Raw genomic sequence first — 20359 nt, 5'->3', positions numbered from 1 at the left:
GATTATTCTGGCTGCCTCCCATTGAAACAAATGATTTCCAAGGTAGAATAAGGAATCATGGGATCATAGAATATTAATCTGGTTGGCAGTTTTAGAATTCCTTTAGTCCAACTCCTCATTTTATAAATGAGAAAACTGAGACCCAACATCACACAAATAATCTCTTTCTTTAACCTATTTTCCTTCTCTCATCTTTTTGGGAGAAAGAAAATTAGGAGGATCAGGAAACAGCAAGTATTCCAGAAGAAGTCAAAGTTAGGGCTAAAAATAGAAGGCAAGAAAGGGGACCACAGTTCCTTTTTTTTTTTTTTAATTCAAATGCACTTTGGCTCCATAGCCAGACTCTGTCTAATGTTTTTCAGTGCCTTGGAATCCTGTTCACATCAATCAACATGCATTTATTAAGCACCCACTGTTGCCAAGCACTGTAGCAAAGCTTTGGATAGTTGGTGTCAGTTTTGGTGTTGCCCAAGTGGTCAATGCCATAATGAACAGTAGCCATAAAGGTAATGTTTCCAGACCAATATATATCTACAGGGTCCTGGTCCCTACAGTCAGACATTCTCCAATTATTTCCACAAAATCTTCTGGTCCTTCTAGGAAACTCCCTCTGAACTTTCTCCTCACAATTCTAGGGAGCTGCTGTGCCACTTAGAAAGATGAGCAATCCCTTCTTCCCTTGAGAATCCTCCATTGACCTATGGAGGAGGAAGGAGTCCAGAGGTTCTAAGTATGAGTTGTCTACAACCAGTATCCCAGGGAGTGAAGGAGCTTCTTCAGACTAGTGAAGATCTTGGGGGTAGTTTAAAAGTTCCAGGCCATTCCCCAAGTCACCATGGGCTTGAGTAATCCAAGGACAATCCCAGCAGCCCTGGTTCGGTGGTGTTGCAAGCATTCTTGTCAGTCAAACTATACCAGCGGTGTCTCTGTCTCTGTAGTCCTACTATTCAAGGAGTTGTTTCTCCTCTTTTTCCCTGACAAGGAGTAAAAGACAAAGCACAGAATTCAGTAAAATTCATTTCAAAACATTTGTTAAATGCCCACTATGTGCCCAGCACCACGCTAAGTGCTGGAGATTTAAAAACAAAAATGAGCATATCCTTTGTCCTTAAAGAGCTTCAATGACCCAGGAAGAAAAATAAAGCTGATGACTTTGTGCAGCTCTGCCTCACTTAAATCCAGTTCACCCACAAGTCAAGATATCACTTTGTGATGTCATTGGCTGTCTTCAAAAACAAAGGACAACAAAAAAGAGTTCTATTGTACAAAGTATATAAACCTCTGTAAATCTCAGCCTCACTAGGCTGAGAAGAACTGCTATGTATTATTTGGCTCTGGGCAGCCTTTCTCTAAATCATTATAGGGGACTATCTCTTCCAACCTCTGAGGGGATTTCATAAGCTTTCCTGATCCATCCCCTGCTGTTAACATTAAAGAATGACAAATTAATCTTTATATCTAACTTCAGTCTTTCCTGATACAAATTTATTCACATAAGGCACATGAAGGCAGAAATTACCATTGAGGTCATTTTATAATTGGAGGCTCTTAACTTTTTTGATGTCATGAATCCCTTTGGCAGTCTATTGATGCTCTTGTCAATCTCTTTTTCAAAATAGTGTTTTAAAATGCATAAAATACATAGGATATAAAGAAAACCAATTATGTTAAAATATACTTATCAAAAACATAAAAAGCCAACAAGTTTATTATTCCCAGGTTAAGAATCCTTAAGAACTTTGGTGTTCATTTTACAGATAAATAAATGGAGACCCAGTGATGATTTGTTCAATTAATGGGAGAGCTTGAATTAGAACCTGCTCTCCCAACAACCAGCCCAATGTTTTTTAAATGACATTATATCAATGTCACTCTAGGAAAAACCTAGTTTCTGTAGCCTTCACTATATGCTGATATGTTTTTCCCTGAAGTTCATAATCTATATTTGATGGTGATATAAATGGATTTGAAATGACCGCATCAGCCTTGCAAAGGATTTTCTAAGTTAGTTAAACCTCTGTGCAGTGTTAGCAGAGGCATAAAATATATCATCAAGGACATACATGACCAAAAAAGGAAGTAGGCAGTCCATGAAATTCAAGCGTGAGAGACAACTGATGGATGGACACCCTGAATGCTGCAATGGTGTCCATGATTTACAACAAGAACCAGAGGAAGGTCTGCACTAGGTTGTTTCTCAATTCAGTTCAATTCCTCAAAGGAGATATAAGAGAAAGGAAAAGGGAAGAATTGAAAAGGATGAGGAAGCATGAATGGGCAGTGTGGTTCAGGACAGAGTGTGCCATTTGGGGGTTTCAAACCTGGCTCTAATATTTAACTACCTGTCTGACCTTGGGCAAGGTCTAATTTCATGTTCCAGGGTCTCAATTTACTCATTTGTAAAATAAGAGAGTTGGGCTAGATGATTTCTTAAGTTTATATTAGGTCTTATGATTTATAATTTTGTTATTCTATGTCAGGCTGACCCCTTCCTTCTAGTCTGCTTTCCCCCGTCCCCCCAAGTTGAGAAGGTTATTTAGCATAACATATACTATAGTTTTTTACAGACAAAAATGCAAGTGGTTTAATTTTCATGTCATCTCCTTCCCATCTCTGGGTCCCCTCTTGCAGCAACTTCAAGGGATCTTACCTGAGCAGAGGGCACAGTGCCATATGGAGAGGATCCCAGCCAGCAGGAAGAACAGGGAGATGGGCACTGCCACTAGCAGGATGTCTTTGTAGGATTTATCCCCTGTTCCTAGGCAAAGGACATTCAGGGTTAGAGTTAGAGGTAGTTGCTGAGTACTTGAAGTAGCTGACCCTTTGGTGGGGCCAAAGAAACCACCCTTCTTTCCCTCAATTTTTCTTATCCCTCCTATTTTTTTCTATGTCTCTTCCCTTCTCTCAGGAGCCCAGGAATGATTCTTGAGGATAGGAATGAAATAAGAGTCTCTGTTTAAAAGGATCTAAGTAGTGTGACCAAGAACTCATGAAGAGGCACCTCACCTGTGTATTTTGGGTTTGGAGAGCACTTTCTTCACAATATCCCTTTGGATATTGTTCTAATTTTGTAGATGAGGAAGCTAAGATCTATTTAGCAAGATTTTGCAAGTGGCTCCACTCCCAAAAAAGAAAGACTTATGCCCAATTTTTCTGACTCTCAGATCAGTGAGCGCTCTTTGCACTATGTCATGTCAACCCTTAAAAAGCATGTACATGCATTCTGCACTTTTAGCACCTGTCCACATATAATGTTCACACTCTCATAAATCTGAGAGAAAAGAACTAACTTGATCTAGTGGAGGAAGCCTGGGAGGCCTGTTTTTAGGGATCAGGCCAAGGTTCTTTCTGGGGCCCGTAGAGTGAGGGACTATACTCTAGAGCAGAGGTCACCATCTGTCACATAAACACTCCTAGAGATTTAAAACTATATAACATCCCCCAATGCTCAACTCTTAACATTTGTTTGTTATGGGGCTCAGGGAGAAGGAACCCTGAATTTTCAGTCAAATCCTGGGGTTACCTTGTCACTACCTTTTTGACCCTAGATTAATTTTTTAATTTTTCTCTGCCCCGACAGTTTCTTCTATCTGTAAACCAGAATGTTTAGAGAGAAACTCTCCCTCATTGTGTGGATGAGGCAAAAACTCTCAAGCACTACAGAAATATGAACTATTATTATGCCTAAGGGACCTTATTAAACCAGGGTCAATTACACTATGGGGGAAAAGCTTCCCTCCCTTCCCCACCCCAAGATTTTATCCAGGTGAAGCCAAATTAAAAAGATAATTAAAAACAGGATTATAAGGTCAAAGAAGTTATAAAAGGGAAACCAGGTAGGGTGGATGTAAGAGAAGAAGGGACAGTTTCATCTCTTTGTGAAACTAGATGTGGATCACTATACTTGTGGAAATCTCTTCACAAAGCTGTGGATTTGTTTGTTTCTTTTAGCCTCAGGGAGCTATCCACTTTCTTTATTTCTTCATCTGCCCTCTCCCAAGTCATTGATTATTGGGGTAAGTGGAGCTTCCACAGGTTGGGGCCCAAAGGATTGGTCTGACCATGAAGCATACCAGTATTCTGGAGGCAACTTTTCCAGGGGATGACGGCCACCGAATCCCAGCTGACAGGGTTGGACACAATGCAAGAGTAGACGGTATTCTCATCCTCTGGCCCCAAGGAGATCCTCAGCACCTGACTATCTATGAAGAGACCCTGCTGAGGGTCCCAAAGCTCAGCTGCGCCTTCTCGCTGCCAGCTGTAGGTCACTGCACTGCTATTGGGAACCATGCAGGACAGGAAGACTTGGCAGATCCTGGGTGGTTGCGTGCCACCTGCTATAGCAATGAAAACTTGCACTGTGGGTCTGGAAACTGCTTCTGGGAAAAGAACACACAACATGGAGCTAATGTGACACAGGTTATTGATTATACTGGACACAGCCATGTAGAGCGGACTGTGTGACTTTGGTTCTGCCTCTCCTTTGCCTACTTAAACATTACTGAACTATCCCTGAGGTACAAGGAAGGAAGGAAAAGAGAAAAACATTTATTAAATACCTACTATGTGCCAATCAGGCAGACTGGGTTTCAAGCCTTCCCTCTTACACACTGGGCTCTGTGACCCCGGCAAGTGATTGAATCCCTTGGTACTCTAGGCTAGGGTTCTCAAAGTGTGATCCAACAGAAACCTTTCAGAGGGTCTACAAATTCAAAATTAGGTTTTTATTTCTAATGTGGTAAATATCTATAAATATAATCCACATAAGCAAAAATTCTGTGAATAGATCCTCAATAATTTTTAATAGTATAAAGATAATGAGAACAAAAATTTGAGAGCTACTGGTTTAGACAAGTCTGTGTGGCTAAGTCAGTGCTGTCTTGCATAGGGAGAGGGAATATCCTCATCCTATACCCCTGAAATCATGGGTCTATCCTCTCCATGCCCCATTCAAACTTAACTTTATATAACTTTTAAGCCCTTCAAAGCCTACCCTGTGGATATGCAATGAAACAGATTTGGAGATGAAAGGAACCTGGAAAGGGGAGGTGATCCAGACCAATATTCTCTCCAATTTTACAGAAAAAGGAAATTGAAGCCTTGGAAAGTTAACCGTCTTGTTCAAGATCCCAAGTTAACTTTGGAGCCAGACGCTTTTCACTTTACCCTGCTGCCTTTCATGATTCAAATATTATTATTACCTACTGCCATTTCTGACACTTTACTATTTGTATCAAGGGCCTCTGGGAAGCTCAGTGGACAGTGTAGGGCCTGGAATCAAAAAGACCTTAGTTCAGATGCTTTACTAATTATGTGACCTGAACAAGTCACTTTATCCTATTTTGCCTCAGTTTCCCCATCTGTTTGGAGAAGGAAATGGCAAAACACTCCAGTATTTTTGCCAAGTAAACCCCAAATGGCGTTTTCAGATATACCTGAAAAAGACTAGACAACAATATCTGTATCAATGTGGAAAGGTCACTTATTCTCTTTAAGGCTGAGTTTTCTCATCTGTAGGATACTATGAATTCTGATGTCCTTTCTGGCTCAAATCTATGACCTTATGATCTCCATTCAGGTAATTAGGGAAATTAAATGACTTGTCCACAAATCACATTCTGACTCAAATCCTATAGTCAGGTCATCATACCAGAACTCTCTAACATTTAATGGTTAGGTAGCCCTGTCAATTAGTCAATTAATAAATATCTGCCTATGTGTTAGGCATTGTCCAATTCATTTCCCTTTTCTTAACCTCAGTTTCCTTTTCTGTAAAATGGAGATAATGCTATCTATATAAAAACTATGTTAATGTGAGTTGATAAAAAGACAGCGTGTAGAGATCCTTTCTGAAGATTTATGGGAAAAGGTAAGGAAGAACCTTTACTGGAGTGGTAGAGCTCCACTCTGTCCACTGTCCACCGGACTTTAAGTCAGAAAGACTTGAGTTCAAGAGCTGCCCTAAGACACTTATTATCTGAGTGATCCTGGCACTTGATCTCTTTATGACCCAATTTCTTCATCTATAATATGAGGAGTTTGATTCTAATATTCCTGCTAGTTTTCAATCTAAGATCCTTTGAAGATATCAAAGAGAGAGAACAAACTGCTTTTAAATACTTCAAGGACTTAAGAGATGCCCTCTGAAATTTAAACAATTAAGAAGCTAATTATAAATCATTGTTATCTAATCTCTAAGCAGATCCCTTAGGGATTCCACTGGGCAGCCTTGCCAGCCGTGTTCTAGCCTCGGTGTATTAGAAAATAAATCAACAGCTCTTTATTTGAATGTACCATTCAGAGATTTCTTGTGACCAGTTTTCAGCCTTGTCCCACCTGTCTTCGCCCTTCAACCCCAGAGGGAATCTCCATTGTGGACTGTGGATTATTTGTGTCTCTTCTCACTCACTCCTCCTTACAGAATAATTAAGATCTGACTTTGTATATTGAAGGAAACAGAAGTCATCAATTCTGCATTCCCAGCATTTGTGCCTTTCAGGCAAGGTTTGAAAATTTTGCCTCCTGTCAGATACTATCCATCAAAACTTTTGACTTCCATGCGGGCTTAGCATAAAATAAATACCAATGAGTCACAAGGGAGAAAATTTTCTAGGAATATAAACATATGATTTATAATTTTTTTTAAAGTGTCTATCAATTGATGATGAAAGAAGAGTTATGGCCTGAAGAGGTAGAATGAAATAAACCTTCTCACCCATGGCTACCATATGGATTTGTTTTGTTTGATGATGCTTATTTGTTACAAAAAAGCTTCTCTTCACATGCTCTTAGCACCTAGCTCCACATAGTAATTAATAAATTCCTCTTGACTGACTCTGTTTGCTGCACCTGGCTATCTGTCTATATTACTTATTCTTAGTCCCTATTCTCCAGCCTAGGTGAGACTTTGAAAGTTCTAGGCTCATTCTGGCTCCCTCTTCAGCTCAAATTAAGAGCCCCTAAGAAGTGCAGGATGTGGTGGGAGGAGGTAGAAGAATGAAAGAGATTAGGGAGGAAGGACTTTTGGAGAAAACCAGAATCTCTTCTGAATTTCTGAAGGGCAGTTGTATATGTGACAGTGAACAAACTATTTAGAATTGGAACTTAGATATTTCTATCCCTTCTGCTCTAGAATAATAATAATATTAATAAAATAGTTCTAATTAGTAATAAATTAATTATAGTTAGTAATAAATTTTATATAGTGCCTTAAAGTTTATTATTAATAAAATTAGGTTTAATTTAAAATTCAGACTTAAAAATGTGGATTGTTATTATTTATTATTATTTTCTTAGCATATTTATTATTACTCTATTAGCATTCCCAATGCTTAGCATAGAGTCTGGTGTACAGTAGGAATTTAATAAGTGTGTATTGCCTAACCATGAAGCAGTTTACATCTCATCGAACCTCAGAACAACTCTCTGAGGTATTAGCCCCAGGAAGGGGGTGATGGAGGCTGCCAGGGACAAAGGTAGTCTCCACTTACCATACACGGTGAGCTGCAGGGTGTGGCTTTCAGTCCGGCCCTTGGTGTCCACCAGCAGAAGTGAGAAGTTGCCGCTGTCCCCTTGTTCCAGTGGCTGGATCTGCAGGCTGAGGTTGCTATACAGCTGGATCCTGCCCAGGAATCGTGAGTCATACAGGATCTCTGGTTCCCCACGGAAGAATGTGGCCATAAGTTTTTCTGAGGGCCACAAGGACCTCCAGATGGCATCACGTACTCGGAAACCAGGGGGTACTTCTGCTTTCAGCAACACAGAGCCTCCCACGAGCCCTTGAACCTGGGCCCAGACAGCTGGGAGCAACACTGGCGTGAAGAACAGTATCAGCACGTTAAGGAGGATCCCTTCCTCAGGATCATAGAACATTAGAGTGCAGGCAATCTTGGCAATCAACATTCAGACTTTCCCTTCCCCCATTTAACAAGTAAGAAAGCTATGGGCTGGAAATTGTGATTTGTCCAAAGTCACATAGCATACAGGTGTCAGAGCGGGGAGTTAATCCAGGGCTTCTGATTCCACATACAGTGCTTTTTATTTTTTGATATAGCACAAGTGACTTTAGTTTAGGCCAGAATGAAGTATGGCCTTGACTTAAAGAAATAATAACAGAAAATAAATAGATGATAGATAATGCTTATATAGTATATTAAGATTTGCAAAAAAAGTGCTTTGTAAATATTGTCTTATTTTAGCTTCATAACAACCTTTGGATGCAGGTGCTATTATTATTCCCATTTTACAGATGAGGAAACTAAAGCACACAGAGGTTAAGTGAATTGCTCAGGCTTTCCTGACTTCAGGTTCTTGCTCCATCCATTGAGGAGCATAATCCACAATGAGGTGATGATGGTGATGACAATAATGATAATGAATAACCGGCATTTATACAGCACTTTAAGGTTTGATTCAAAGCATATGCTACCTCAGGTATATTGATAATTTGATATTTGATAATATTAATAAATGATAATTGCATTTACTTCGAAGGGTTGTTCTAATAACCCTTCGAAGTAAGTGCAATTATCATGTCTACTTTACCCAGGGGGAAACTGAGAATGTGAAAGACTAAGGTCACAAAGCAAATAAGAATTCCAACTCACATCTTCCTGACTCTAAATGCAGCACTGTGCAACTTATCTGAATAATAGAATATAATCTGTCTCCTGCAAGCAAAACAAATTTGCAGCTTTCTTATTCCAAAGAACATCTCTCTTTACCTTATAAGAGTGCCTACAGATAACAGCAGTTAATATTGACAAGAAGGGAAGAGCCTTCTATTAATGAATAAATTTCTTTTATTGAGCACTAACTGTGCACCTAAGTCTATGCTAAATTGCTTGGGATTTAAATAGAAAAAAAATGAGGCAGTCCCTAACGTTAGCAATATTTGCAAGGAGTATTGACAACAAAGAATAGTAGGAACCAGATTTGCTCTGAATGACATGGATACCAAAAAAGTATGTTTTTATACCCCTGCCCCCATCTTCACCAAGCCTGAACCTCTTTTACTCATTTGAATTTTCAATTAGGCCCACAGTGGAGACGTCTGCCTAATTCAAGAATTTGTTTTCTACAATTTCTCCAGACCCACGATGGCCAGTGCCCACCCATCTGGCTCAAAGTTAGAAAATTATGGGATTCCCTATACTTAGGAGAACAGGCTGCTAGGCTATGTCCGGGATCTCAGACTGCTCAATTTAATTGAACAGACATTAAGAGGCCAACTAAACGGCAAAGGGAGATAGATATATAACACGTACTCTGCTCTTAAGAAATCTGTTATTTGTTGAGGGGTAGGTGGTAGAAGAAGGTAAGAAGTTTGGGATCTTGGGTAAATAACTTCCCATTCCAAGCTTCAGTTTCCTTATCTATAAAACGAGAGAGTTAGATTAGATCATTCCTACAGTGTCCTCTGACTTTAAATTTCTATAATCCTTTAAGGGAGGAAGGAGGCTGTGAATAAGACCCAAAAATGCTGAACTGGCTGGATTTGAAGGAAAGTTAGATGACTGTATCTACTGGAATAGAAGGCAGAGGCTATCTAGCCTGAACCCCATCAGGTAAGGAACCCAACAGACCCAGGATTTGAATCCAGATGCTCAGATGTAAATCCATCCTTCTACAAGGTATGTAAGCCATATTACTTCTTGGTTGTGCATCTGTGTGTGTCTGGGAGTGTGAGTATGAGGATCTGAGTGTATGAGTAAATGTGTGCATGAGTATGAGTGTGAGTGCGTAAATATGTGTATGTGTGAGTGTTAGTGTCTCAGTGAGTAAATGTGTGCATGTATATGTATGTGTAAGAGTGATTTAGTGTATGAGTAAATGTCTGAGTGTATGAATGTGTGTCTATAAATGTATGAGTATATGAATACCTGAGTAAATATGTATATATGTGAGTGTCTGAGTAAGTGTACATGAGTGTGATTGTATGAATATTTGTATATGTCTGTGTATATGAATGTATATTGCTGTATCAAGGTATGAGTGTGTGTGTGTGAATATATATGTGACCTTGAGTCTGTTTCTTTGAAGCGTAGCTAAGTGATATATCAGAAAAGCCCTGAGCTGATAGTTAGGAAGACCCGAGTTCAAATCTAGCCTCTGACATTTGCTAATTGTATTACCCTGATCAAATAATTTAACCTGTTTGCCTCAGTTTGCAATTTCCCTACCTGTACTTCTCAAGGTAGTTGTCAAAGTCAAATCAGATAATAGACATAAATCACCTTACAAACTTTAAGGTACTATATAAATGACTTTTATTATTATTATTATGAATCTCTGGCCATCACATCTGGTGATAACTTCATTTTCTGAGCCTTTTACTGCAGTTCTGTTGAGCTCAAACAATGTTTAAAGGGCAAAACAGTGGCATGCTGTAGGCTTACACTATTAAATTTAATCTTCTTTATGAACACTTTTAAAAGTCTAAATAATCATCAAAACAAGCCCTGATTTGTAGTGTTTTCCAATTTTTGAGGTGTAAAAGCTCACACTGAAAATTTATCAGTCTCTGCTAGCTGTTTAGAGCGGATTCCAGCACACCCCTGACATCTTTGGAAGTTAAAAGGAGAGAAGTTAGAGCCCCAAACCAGAAATTTGAAAGATTGGAAGAGAGAACAAGAAAGGAAATTGTTTCTTCCTTAAATCTTACAAATGGGCGACCCTTCCTGGTTGAGGGGCCAGTCCTCTTAGATACATATCCTAATTCTTGTTTCAGGAAGCAAATAGTCAATCAGGAGGTTCTAGAGGCAAGAAGGGACCAGGACATATGCTCAGTCCCTTTGTGTTTCCCCTTCTCCAGTGCCCCCAAACTTCATGGGCTTCAAAAGGCCAACCAAGATTCTCTGGCCAAGCACAAGAGACCAGCGATATATCCATCCCCATACTTCATGGACATACGTGTTATATTTAAAAGATGAGATCACTGAACAAGACATTTTTTCTAGCTCTAAATCCTATGATAAAGGTTTAAGTTGTGTTTCTCCCAGAAATCATTTGCATTTTTGAAAAGAAGTTTCTGTTTTAAGAACAGAAATGTCTTAACCTTGCTTCAAAGAGTAAATAAAAGCTTGGCAAGCTATCCCTGAAAATTTGCCAACCTCTAATCAAAACTCTTCTGGAATCCTGCTATATTTTCTAGTCAGCGCCACAGCTCAGGATAACAAGTGTTGTAAAATATACTAAGTTCTAAGGGCACACTGGGATCATCTGGGGATCACAGGCTTTGAGATTTGGAAGGAGATTTATGAGTTCTCAAACTAATTCATTTTATAAATAAGGAAAGTGTGGCCCAGAATAGGCCCAAGATCATAACATTTTATTATTCTTCGTAAAAGTCCCTCCTGCTCCAACAATGAGATGACTGATGCCAGTTCCAATGATCTTGTGATGAAGAGAGCCATCTATAGCCAGAGAGGACTGTAGGAACTGAGTGTGAATCACAACATAGTATTTTCACTCTTTTTGTTGTTGTTCACTTGAATTTTATTTTCTTAATTTTTTTCCTTTTTGATATGATTTTTCTTGTGCAGCAAGATAATTGTATTAAATATGTTTGCACATATTCGATTTAACATATATTTTAACATTTGTAACATATATTGGATTGTTTGCTATCTAGGGGAGAGGGTAGGGGGAAGGAGGGGAAAATCTGAAACACAAGACTATGCAAGGGTCAATGTTGAAATTATTGACCCTTGTTCTGCACATATATATTGTACCTCGGATATACTATAAGATATTTAATATGTATGGGAATGCCTGCCATCTAGGGGAGGGGGTGGAAGGAAGGAGGGGAAAAACTCGGAACAGAAGGGAGTACAAGGGATAATGTTGTAAAAAAATTACCTATGCATATGTACTGTCAAAGAAAATATTATAATTATAAAAATTAATAAAAGACAAAATAAAAAAAAAGAAATTATTGACCCTTTGTTGATTATTGTTGAAAAATTATCTGTGCATCTGTTTTGAAAATAAAAAGCTTTAAAAATAAAAAATAGTTCCTTCTTGAGATTTTAAGGTTGCTTGTTTGTTATAGGAGGTATTGGGCACATCTGTGTTCACCTTTAGCAGTCAGTCATCTCTTCTTAGTTCTTATCTTTCCACAGGAAGGAAGCCTAATCTGTTGTTTTGGCTAAAAGTAAATGGAAGTTATATTGTCTAAGCAAACATCAACTGTCTATGAGCTGAGGCAGGAAACTGGTCTAAATTAGCCATTTGCCATGGACAAACTACAAAATGGATGTGTCACATGTCAGTAAATGAGAATTGATTAGAACCATCAATTCTATCATCTCCTGATTCTCAAATTCTAACTCTCACTGTGGGTTCCCTATTAGAGCAATAATGTATCCTCCCCTCATTCATGTTCCCAAGCTTAAAAACTCAATCCATTGTGTTTTTTTTCCAGAAAAGATTAAATGAATATTAAAAAGTAGATATTTTTTATATATAAATTTGGTGCATTGGAAAGAATGATGGATTTGGGATAGTTCAAAGTTTAGATCTTAGATTAATTATCTGTATGTCCTAGCTAAGTCACTTTTTCTTCAGGTTTCTCTTTCCTCCTCTGTAAAATACTGCATGTATACTCAGACTAGATGGACCAGATGGTCTTCATGGTTCCAATTGTCTCTAAATCTATGATCCTGGCTTTGGAGGAGAGAGATATTTGTGTATATATCATATATCCAAGAGTTACTACTTTGCCAACATAGGCAACTCTTTCCACCAATTAAGTTTTCAACTACCGTTTTGGGAGTTGGTAGATGATTTAAGAATGGCTTTGGTCAAAGTAAGTCATTACCATTGACAGAACTTAGCTAGAATGGATTCAGAGATGGCACACATATAGGCAAAAGCCAAGCATATTTCCAAAGCCTTTTCATCTATCAAAAGCTGAGGCACTAAAGCAGACTTTATTGGGAAACTTGAAATACAATAAAGTTTAAAACAAAAAAAAAATTTGCTCAACAAAATGGAATAGTTCAAGTATGAAAAGGAAATCAATAGCTTGAGAAAAATACAAATGACCACCATGACCTATACAAAAGCTTCCCATAAAAATAACATGAAGAACCAACAAATACAAAAAAGGAGTCAATGACCAGATCTCTTTTGATGAATGTTAAAAGGGTAAATAGGCATTAAGAAATGAGTTTTCTCTACTGAATAGAATGATGATCTTGGATTTGAATTTGGATTGAATGATGAACTTGGATTTGAATTCCATTTCTGAAAACTACTAGCTATGTAGTTCTGGGCAAGTCATTTGATTTCTCTGAGTCTTTCTTCATCTGTCAAATGAAGAGATTAGACTTGGTAGCTTTAATGTTCCTTCCAACTCTAAAGTTATCCACTGAATCTATGAATTATTGTGATTATGAATTAATCTATTATTGTTCTTCTAAGGCCTTGAGATGGTATGAGGAGAACTCTGGTCTTCTTAAACCTATGTCAGTGAATCACCAGCTCGGTAAAATACTATTTGTCCTCCAAGGACTAACTAAGGCTCATCAGAAAGTTGGAGGGAGGAAGGATCAATAAAGGCATGAAGGCTGTGTTCTAATGTGTGGTGGGTCACTCACACAGAAGAAAGCACCAAGCTTTGGAAGTACTAGAAGAAGGTAATGTAATAAGGATTCGTATTTGTATAGTATTTTAAGGTTAACAAAACATTTTATTCTTTCCAAGGTTGACACATTATGTCATTGTTCTTTACAAAACTGGTTACTGATACTATAGTATCAGGATTTGACTTTCCCCTTTGAGATTTTGGTATATAATAGTTTGGCATAAAAAATCGAATGGGATTTTTTTGGGAGTTTTGTGGAAGCCACAGAGATGCTCAACAGCAGTAGATGACACAGGAAAAGTTTAGAAACTCAAAACCACATAAATATATGTGGATAATTAATGTTGATATGTATATGATATCAACCCAGATTTTACAGTTAGAAACTGTAAACACTCCATAAAGAAAAAGAAAAAAAATCAGATTTCTTTTCTGGTAGGAAAGGAGGACCAAACAATTTTACACAGATTTTTCAGATGGGGATAATGAAGGTACCTAGCTTTCCTAGCCACCATGATGTAGGATAGATAACTATATTACAAAATTAGTTTGAGCAAACTCTAGAATTAATAATATAGAAAAGTATGTGTCAAAGAGTATGTGAATCAGAATCTCAACCACAAAATCTTTAAAATTGGAAGAAAATGTAAGGATTATTGAGTTCAATCCTTTTATTTAAGCATAAGCAAATAGACCCAAAAAGGTGATGGGACTTTTCTAAACTCACACATCAAAGATTAAATTGGAAAAAATTTCCATCAATTAACAAAGTAAGTAGGTGGCAGATAAGTCTAAATGCCGTTACAGATCTGTGTCCTTGAGATCTATTAAGAGTTTGGGTTTGCGAACCATTCTCCAATTGATAAATGGTCAAAGGATATGAACAGACAATTCTCAGAGGAAGAAATTGAAACTATATCCACTCACATGAAAGAGTGTTCCAAATCACTACTGATCAGAGAAATGCAAATTAAGACCACTCTGAGATACCACTACACACCTGTCAGATTGGCTAAGATGACAGGAACAAATAATGACAAATGTTGGAGGGGATGTGGGGAAATTGGGACACTAATACATTGCTGGTGGAGTTGCGAAAGAATCCAGCCATTCTGGAGAGCAATCTGGAATTATGCCCAAAAAGTTATCAAACTGTGCATACCCTTTGATCCAGCAGCACTACTACTGGGATTATATCCCAAAGAAATACTAAAGAGCGGAAAGAGACATATATGTGCCAAAATGTTTGTGGCAGCTCTTTTTGTTGTAGCTAGAAACTGGAAGATGAATGGATGTCCATCAGTTGGAGAATGGTTGGGTAAATTGTGGTATATGAAGGTTATGGAATATTATTGCTCTGTAAGAAATGACCAGCAGGAGGAATACAGAGAGGGTTGGAGAGACTTAAATCAACTGATGCTGAGTGAAATGAGCAGAACCAGAAGATCACTATACACTTCAACAACGATACTGTATGAGGATGTATTCTGATGGAAGTGGAAATCTTCAACATAAAGAAGATCCAACTCACTTCCAGTTGATCAATGATGGACAGAGGTAGATACACCCAGAGAAGAAACACTGGGAGGGGAATGTAAATTGTTAGCACTAATATCTGTCTGCCCAGGTTGCATGTACCTTCGGATTCTAATGTTTATTGTGCAACAAGAAAATGATATTCACACACATGTATTGTACTTAGACTATATTGTAACACATGTAAAATGTATGGTATTGCCTGTCGTCGGGGGGAGGGAATAAGGGAGGGGGGGTAATTTGGAAAAATGAATACAAGGGATAATATTATAAAACATATATATATATATATATATAATAAAAAAAATTAAAAAAAAATAATATACTATTATAAAATAATTATCTCAATATTAAAGCTATAATTATTTTTATTGTAGTTATTTTTCCATTGAATATTAGTGTCTTCCTAAGTCATTTGAATTGCACTAACAGATTTGACAAGAAAATGTAACAATATTTAAAATCATTTTACTATTATATAGTAATGAAGTAAAATTCATTTCTGAACACAGTAATAAATTTATGTTTATAAAAAATATACATATTATGTCATATACCCAGGCCCTAAAATACAAATTACAGAAAAAGCTAATTCCATTATTGTTCTTGATCATAGAAGCACATAAATTATATACCAAGCTAATATAATATGTAACGTTTAAAATTATTTTTAAAATAAAATCAATGACTTTTTATCTTAAAAAAAAAAAAAAAAAAAAAAAAAAAAAAGAGTTTGGGTTTGACACTCAATATACAAAAAATCTGAGGATCTGAGTTTGAATCTCAGACTCTGCTAGATTCCAGCTGTGACCATGGTACGCTATTTTAATACAGTGAGTCTCGGCTTCCTAGGATCTGGAGATTGCACTAGAACACCATTTTTTTCCAGCTTTAAACCTATGATTCTTTTACTCCAGCATAGGATTTTTTTTTCCTAGGCAGATTGCAATCTAGGTAGCTGCCCAGCTATCTCTAAATATTGCTTCTAACTAAGCCACTATAACTTTGTAAATAGAAACAACATATTTACTAAGATTTTTTTAAAATGGAGAACTTGCCAATAGTTCCTTTTTCTCTGTAAAGTTGTGCAAATTCTGATTATGGTTAAAGGAACTCTATAATAAACACCACGATCAAGTTTTTGTCCCTTGAAGATAAAAGAGGAACTGTGGGTCACTAATCACTTGGATTGTATGAGCTTCCCAAACACTGGGTTTTTGGTTAAAAAAGCTAGTAGTCCCACGTTGTCAATTCACTCTAAAGGAAACTGGCAAACACAGGAGCCATAGGTGAAATCTTTACACTTTCATAGAAACTTCTCTCATCCCAATAAGGCAGTTAGGTGACATAGTGAGCAAAGTGCTACACTTGGAATAGAGGAAAGGCCTGAATTCAAATTCTCCTCAGATACTTCCTAGCTCTGTGGGCTGGGAAAGTCACTCTGTTTGCCTCAGTTTCCTCAACTGTAATGGAGATAATAAAAGCATTTACCTCTCAGAATTTTTGTGAAGATCAAATGAGATAATCTCTGTAAGGTGCACAACATCTGGTACATAATAGATACTACAAAAATGTTAGCTATTATTATTATTACTAACACATATTCCCATCCTAACTTAAATCTTCCATTATTTTATGACTATAGGCAAAGATGTTAAATACACAGAGCTGAGCAAAGAATAGTTGTTAAATGATGTTCATTGAGTTGATTATATGGAGGCCAAGAGAAGATAAAATGAAGGATTCCACATCAGCTTTAAAAGTTCACAGATGACCTTTTCATAACAACCTTGTGAAACAGGTAGCACAAGTGTTACATTTGTTTTACAGAACAGGCTCAGGAGGTGAATTTATTTATCTATAATCACACAGTTTGTGTTCCAGCTGGCATTCAAACATTGGGCTCCTACCTTCAACTGCCCTCAGAATGACAGCATTCCTCACACCACTTAGCTGTCTAAATAGATCAGACACTGGACTTGGAATCAAGAAGACTTGATCCAAATTTTGCTTCTGACTCTTATTAACCATGTCACCTATGACTTCTATGGTATTCACTTTCCTCATCTGGAAAAATGATGGTGTTAGTCTTGATGGCCTATTTTTATTCAAAATACTATATTGGATCTGGGAATAAAAATAGTCCTTGACTTTGAGGAGATTGCATTCTATTGTGGGGATGAAGGAAATACAATACGTATAGAGATAACCACAAAATATGAACAAAGTGATATAAAGATATAACAAACAGCAGTTAAGAGATATAGTGGTTAGAATACTGGATCTGGGTCAGAAAGTCTTAAATTCAAATCTTGCCTTAAGTACTTGCTAACTTTGTCACTGTGGACAAGTAATTTAACTTTTTTCCTCCTTTTTCCTAATAATATTACCTACCTCTCAGGGCTGTTGCGAAAAACAAATAAGATAATAATTACAAAGTATTTTGTAAAACTTAAAGTGTTAGAAATGCTAGTTGTTATCGTTATTCATAAAGGTGACAAAATCTAAGCTGTGCTTGGAAGGAATAATGAATATTGGAGACCCAGAGGACCAGGAACAGAGATGATATTAAGGGCAGTAACAACAAAATAAGATTAAAGAAGGTAGGTGGGAGCCAGACTTTGGAGGGTTTAAAATTCCAGCCAGGCTAAGGATTTTGCATTTATTCCAGATGCAATAAGAAGCCATAACTATATTTTTTTAGTATGGAGTGACCTGGTCAAATCAATGTTTTTGGAATATCAATTTGACAGCTCTGGGCAAAGAGTATATTGAAGTAGGGAGATGCTAAGAAGCAAGGAGACCAATTAGAAGGCTATTGCGTAGTCTGGGTGAGAGATAAGGGTATGAACCAGGGTAGAGGCTATGTGAGTGGAGATAAGCAGACAGATTGTAAGAGTTGTATCAAAGAAGAATGTAGAAGTCTTGGCAAATTATTGGATGTGGTGGGTAAAAGAGAGCAATAAGTCAATGATAATACCAAGGTTATGAACAGGAGTGACTGAAAAAATATGATATCACCCTCCACAGAAAGAAAAAAAAGTACAGAGGGTAGATGCATTTAGGAGAAAGTAAAATGATCCATATGAGACCTTGAGCCTGAGAGAGAGATATCAGTGGTGCTAGACTAGGACAGGAGGGTGGCCACAGCCATAAACATCATTTTTGTATTTTGTTTTTGCTTTAGAAGATAGAATTGGATAGGTGATCCCTTCCATTCTATATATTCTTATCCCAATGCAGAAATCAGTAAAATGGAAAATTATGCCTTCCTTCCCCAATACTAGGCAAATCTACATACAGGGTCATCTCCAGTCATTCTGATCTATTTTTTGCCACTAACCCAGATGACTCTGGAAGAGAAAAGATGCTTTTGACTTTGCACAGCCTTTCTTCACTTAAATTCAATTTACTTGAGCATCATGGCATCATGTCCTTGATGTCATAGTCCTCTTCAAGAAGGATAAACAACAACAAGCAAATACCCCTTTTACCCTCTGGGGAGCTTTCATCCTTCTCTCCAAACTGTTTTTAAAAATAAAATATTTTTGATCTGTCTACATGTCCACACGGTTCTTACATCCTCTTTGTTCAAAGGTGACCACTATATCCTTTTGACAGTGACCCCAAAGAGTGATCTTGCAGCATTAGCTCCTCCTGATACTCTCTCCATCTTCCCCCATACTTCTTTATTAATGTTTTCTCTTAGTGCTACCTTGCAATTAAACCCTGAGACCATCTTGGCTTTGATGGTTCTCCCCCATCTTCCTTCAATCTCTCCTTGGCTCTTCAGATGCAAACTCAATTACTCTTGATTTGCCTAGATTTATTTGATGGGAAGTCCCATAGCTAGATGATATTCCACCTTTCTGCTCAGTCCTCTTGGATCCTTCTCCCTACCCCCAAACTCCTCATACCTTCCCAGAGAAGGAGACTCTGAAATGTCCACACAGCCATCTTGCTTCAAGGTGGGTGAAGAAAGGACCCAAGGAATCAGTGTTTGGTGTGTGTGTGTGTGTGTGTGTGTGTTTTCCCTACACAGAAAACAGTTCAATAAGAAACTAGACAACTGGAAACTGGAACATCCTAGGCTGAGAGGATGTGGGGAAACTCACTTTGTCAAATAATGGAAAACCCCATCCCAAGAAGGAGGAATCTTGACTCAGAACAAGATGCCCTGAAAACAAAAACACCCCTAAATAAAGTAGAAGTTGGCTTAGACCAGAGTGGACTATTTTAGGAACAGATTCTTATAAATCAGTCCCTTTCATAAGCTTCCATTCTGCTAATGTAATCATGACAATTTCCTGGAAATGTTATTGGGAAATAAAATCGTTCATCTCAAAACGCTGTCTCTTTCATGCACTTTTCATGTACTGGAACATCGTTCTACTAAGTGGCTACTTTGTGCTGGTCAACGGTAATAGCAGAGGAAACCAGACTGCAAAAGGTTAAAGGAATATTTCAAGGAGCTTTTTCTTGAAGTTTGGCATTCTAGGGAAGGAAAGAGATGGGCTAGAAGGGCCAAAGGTGTTTTTCCAGGCTGATCAGAAGGAGTTGGTGGTGGGTGGGAGATGAAAGGCTGAAGGTGCAGACGGAGGGGCTGCCTGCCTGTTGGAGCAAGGTTCGGGAGAGATGAGCGAGCTAGTGAAGGGGTTAAGTCTGCGGCTGGTCCTCCAAAGCTTCTAATCACTGGTACACAGCACTGCTCATTACCCAGCCACAGGGGGGAGTTCACTCAGGTAAATTAGTTGCGGAGTTCAAAGGGGCCACTCCCAGCACTCCCTAATTAAGACAGCAGCTTGCAGTCGGAGCTTCCAGCTCCCAGCTCTCTATTCCTCAGGGCTTTTGGGGGAAGCTAAATGTCTGCTACAAATGCAAGCTCAGTAGCTCCATCTGCCACCCTCAACAGACTGGCTGCAGTTAAAAATGACTTTTTTATTTTAGAGCAAACTGATGCACAGAGGCTGGAGGAGGGGAGACCTTTGTAAACAGAGGACTCGGACCACCCTCCCGGGCCACATCCTTCCATTAACCCTTTTGCCTTGGTTTCTGGGATTTAGAGTAGCAAAGAATTTGTGATTACCCAGTTCAATTTCCTCACTTAATAGAAAGGGAAACAGACTGAGAGGGAGGGGAACTGTCTTGCTGTAGTCATTAGTCAAAGTCAAGATTCAAATCCAAGGCTTGCAGTGTCAAGTAGACTATTTACCGATACTTCAGAAACACGGATCA

The 20359-nt window shown here is 38.1% G+C and overlaps 1 protein-coding gene across 1 annotated transcript; it reads right to left on the bottom strand.

The window, feature by feature from the left end:
• Positions 1-297: 297 nt before the first annotated feature.
• On the bottom strand, positions 298-19180 carry SLAMF8 (SLAM family member 8). Its single transcript, XM_074265532.1, has 5 exons — positions 19042-19180; positions 7491-7811; positions 4074-4379; positions 2651-2758; positions 298-974 (listed from the first exon to the last, which is right to left on the bottom strand). Exons 1-5 carry the CDS (start codon positions 19079-19081, stop codon positions 910-912), a joined length of 840 nt encoding a protein of 279 aa, XP_074121633.1. The 5' UTR covers positions 19082-19180; the 3' UTR covers positions 298-909.
• Positions 19181-20359: the final 1179 nt, after the last annotated feature.

The sequence above is a fragment of the Sminthopsis crassicaudata genome, chromosome 4 (genome assembly GCF_048593235.1).
Source record: "Sminthopsis crassicaudata isolate SCR6 chromosome 4, ASM4859323v1, whole genome shotgun sequence".
In the NCBI taxonomy this organism is placed as follows: domain Eukaryota; kingdom Metazoa; phylum Chordata; class Mammalia; order Dasyuromorphia; family Dasyuridae; genus Sminthopsis; species Sminthopsis crassicaudata.
This window is presented reverse-complemented; position numbering and strand designations above follow the sequence as displayed.

What these genes read in the sequence shown, in the direction of transcription:
- SLAMF8 (XM_074265532.1), bottom strand. Translation starts at nt 19,081, where the DNA reads ATGGCTGTGTGGACATTTCAGAGTCTCCTTCTCTGGGAAG. An exon ending in GAGTCTCCTTCTCTGGGAAG is followed by an intron (nt 7,812 to 19,041) that starts GTATGAGGAGTT and finishes TCTTCACGCCAG; the next exon opens with TGTTGCTCCCAGCTGTCTGG. An exon ending in AAGTTGCCTCCAGAATACTG is followed by an intron (nt 2,759 to 4,073) that starts GTATGCTTCATG and finishes TCCTTTGCCTAG; the next exon opens with GAACAGGGGATAAATCCTAC.